The 2,441-nt window shown below is 36.9% G+C and overlaps 1 protein-coding gene across 1 annotated transcript in view; it reads right to left on the bottom strand.

Annotated features, from left to right (window-relative positions):
* npc1 (Niemann-Pick disease, type C1) overlaps window positions 1–2,441 on the bottom strand; it is a 19,397-nt gene that overhangs the window by 4,338 nt on the left and 12,618 nt on the right. Inside the window, exons 19-22 of the mRNA XM_014029254.1 lie at window positions 2,261–2,376; window positions 1,929–2,058; window positions 1,646–1,831; window positions 247–478 (exon numbers count right to left, since the gene is read on the bottom strand). Coding sequence (XP_013884708.1) covers window positions 247–478; window positions 1,646–1,831; window positions 1,929–2,058; window positions 2,261–2,376 — 664 coding nt within the window. The remainder of the gene's footprint in view (window positions 1–246; window positions 479–1,645; window positions 1,832–1,928; window positions 2,059–2,260; window positions 2,377–2,441) is intronic.

Here is a 2,441-nt window from a genome sequence, read left to right as displayed (position 1 = left end):
TATATATATATATATAAATGTCCCAATTCATTTTGTGGGATCTAAAAATTGTACTACAGGCAGCCACCAGAGGGCACTTATCCTTTGCTGGCTTAAACTTCTTTTCTCTAGTTATGCGCCTTAGTTTTGAATAAAAAAAATTGTATTAAACAAATGCATCATGTTTGTACTAGCAGATTAGCAGTAAGCTCATCTGAATCTCTCTCAATACAAGGAACATTTCCTGTTATTTCATGTTGCTCTCACCATGACCAGGTTCACAAGAGACACTGCGTTAAGGCTGATGCTCCACAGCCACATGACGCCGAACATGTTGACCAGGATCATGGCGATCGTGATGCTGACCATCACCGCCGACCACAACTCGAAGCCCAGCAGCACGGTGGTCACCACGAATATGGCGCCGAGTGAGATGCACAGGTTCAGAGCTGTGTCGTAGGCGATGGTGAGGTACTGCTCATAAAACACATAGAAGACGCTGAAAAAGAGGAAAAACATCAGTTAGTACAAAACATGGCAAGATTGGTCTAAGCCACTATTCTAATATATTCACGGTTCCTACAGTTTAAGGCAAGTTAAATTTAAGACTTTTTAATGCCAAGTGAAGTTTAAATTTAAGACCAATTTCACAATAAACACAAATGACAACAAATAAATAAATAAAAACTGTGGCAGAAACTCATGAATCAAAGTATTTTTGGTTGAAGTATGCAAATATTGCTAATGGACCAATTGTTTTATTCATATCTAACTGCTTTTTCATCAAACATAGCAAAAACATTCTTAGCAGTCAGTTTTATACTTAATTTAATTTCTGGAAATCTTCTAACGACTTAAAATTTGGAGTTTCAGGACCCACAGCGGGGTCTTAATCCCTAATTGCTGTAGATGAAACCTTAAAGTTCCTGTGACATCAAATTTTTGTAAGAGGTGTGAATGCATTTTTGGAAAGACAACATTATTAACATTTTACAAAACAAATTTCACATTGCTCTTATGGACAGTTGTTGAGATATTTGCATGTGAAATAACAGGAAGTGATGTCAAAGGGGAAGGTCGGCTTGTGAATATTTAAAAAATAAATAAATGTTACTAATTATTTTAATGTTTGAGAGTCATTAAAGTCATCCTATTTACAATGCATTAACATTTTTTAAGACTTCTGAAAGATTGATTTAAGACATTTTAAGGATAATTTTGGCTTTATTTTTGGATTGATGAATTCAATGCCTTTTAAGACTTTTTAAGGATCCGCAGGAACCCTGTATATTGTATATTTCAATATAGGACCCAGCAGCCACTTATTTTGTTTTATTTGAGGTTTGCAGATCCTTTTAAAAAGGTATTTTAGTGATGATGTAGTATTTTTTATAAATATAATGTTAGAAAAAGTAAAAGCTAATGCAGTAGTTCTGGTCAAACATTAGCTTTTTTGGCATTTACAGAGTTTTTTCCTGCTGTGTCCTTATCTGTGACCTATTTTCTCCCTCTGATATCTTTAAACTGTTACCACACAACAGGCAAAAACTCAATTTCACAAACATTTTCAAAACTCCCACTGAAACAAAAAACACTTAAAGTCGAAGGGAACTCTCACAAACAAAAAAAAAAGGCAACTATTTATGGTTAGTCCAACAGAACCCACCTGTAAGCAAAAACTTTGTGATCAATGGACTGGCTGATATTGCTAGCCAGGGCTCGAGCCATTTTTAAAGCATCTATATAATCCGGGGACTCCTTTAGGATGGTGTGGTACGTCATGAAGTATGTGGCTCCCACACCCGTGTCATTGGGATACACGTCCACTGCTGTGGCATAAGTTGCATGGCCTCTGAGGGAGTGCATCATGGGAGAGGAAGAGAAATGTCACTATCCAAATTTTCAAAGGCTTCAGTGACACATGAAGTATTTTCTATAATAATAATTACCCTTTTCCACATTTGAAATTAGGATTATCGGACAAGAACATGGGTAGAAATCGCATGAAGTCTTCTCCAACAGGTCTCTGCTTCCCACTTGGAGTCATGGGTCGACACGACACACAGGAAGAGTTCACCACTAAAACAGAATTAGAGATAGAAATTATATTAGAAAACTTTATAAATGTCAAAACTGTTCTACGGGGTTTAGTTTCTACTATAAATCTGCATTTCCARCAGCTTTTTTACAAACAGAAACTGCACATCATTGTCTTTAGATAATGGGAGAAAACCAGTAAAGCCACCCCAGTTATTTTATAGATTTAGAGATAGAATTTTACCTGAGGCATTGCAGAAGGCCCCCGTTTCATTGTAGAAGCGACAACAGGTTGATTGAGGTTTCACCCAGTCAAAGTAGTCATCCAACCAGGAGGACGGTGTGCTGGCAATGGTTGTACTGAAAATGCAGATTAGATTAAATCAGTTTTATTTGAGGCTGGTGGGGGTGTATTGGGGTCTGGG

The sequence above is a fragment of the Austrofundulus limnaeus genome, unplaced genomic scaffold, assembly GCF_001266775.1.
Source record: "Austrofundulus limnaeus strain Quisiro unplaced genomic scaffold, Austrofundulus_limnaeus-1.0 Scaffold6, whole genome shotgun sequence".
Taxonomy (NCBI): domain Eukaryota; kingdom Metazoa; phylum Chordata; class Actinopteri; order Cyprinodontiformes; family Rivulidae; genus Austrofundulus; species Austrofundulus limnaeus.
This window is presented reverse-complemented; position numbering and strand designations above follow the sequence as displayed.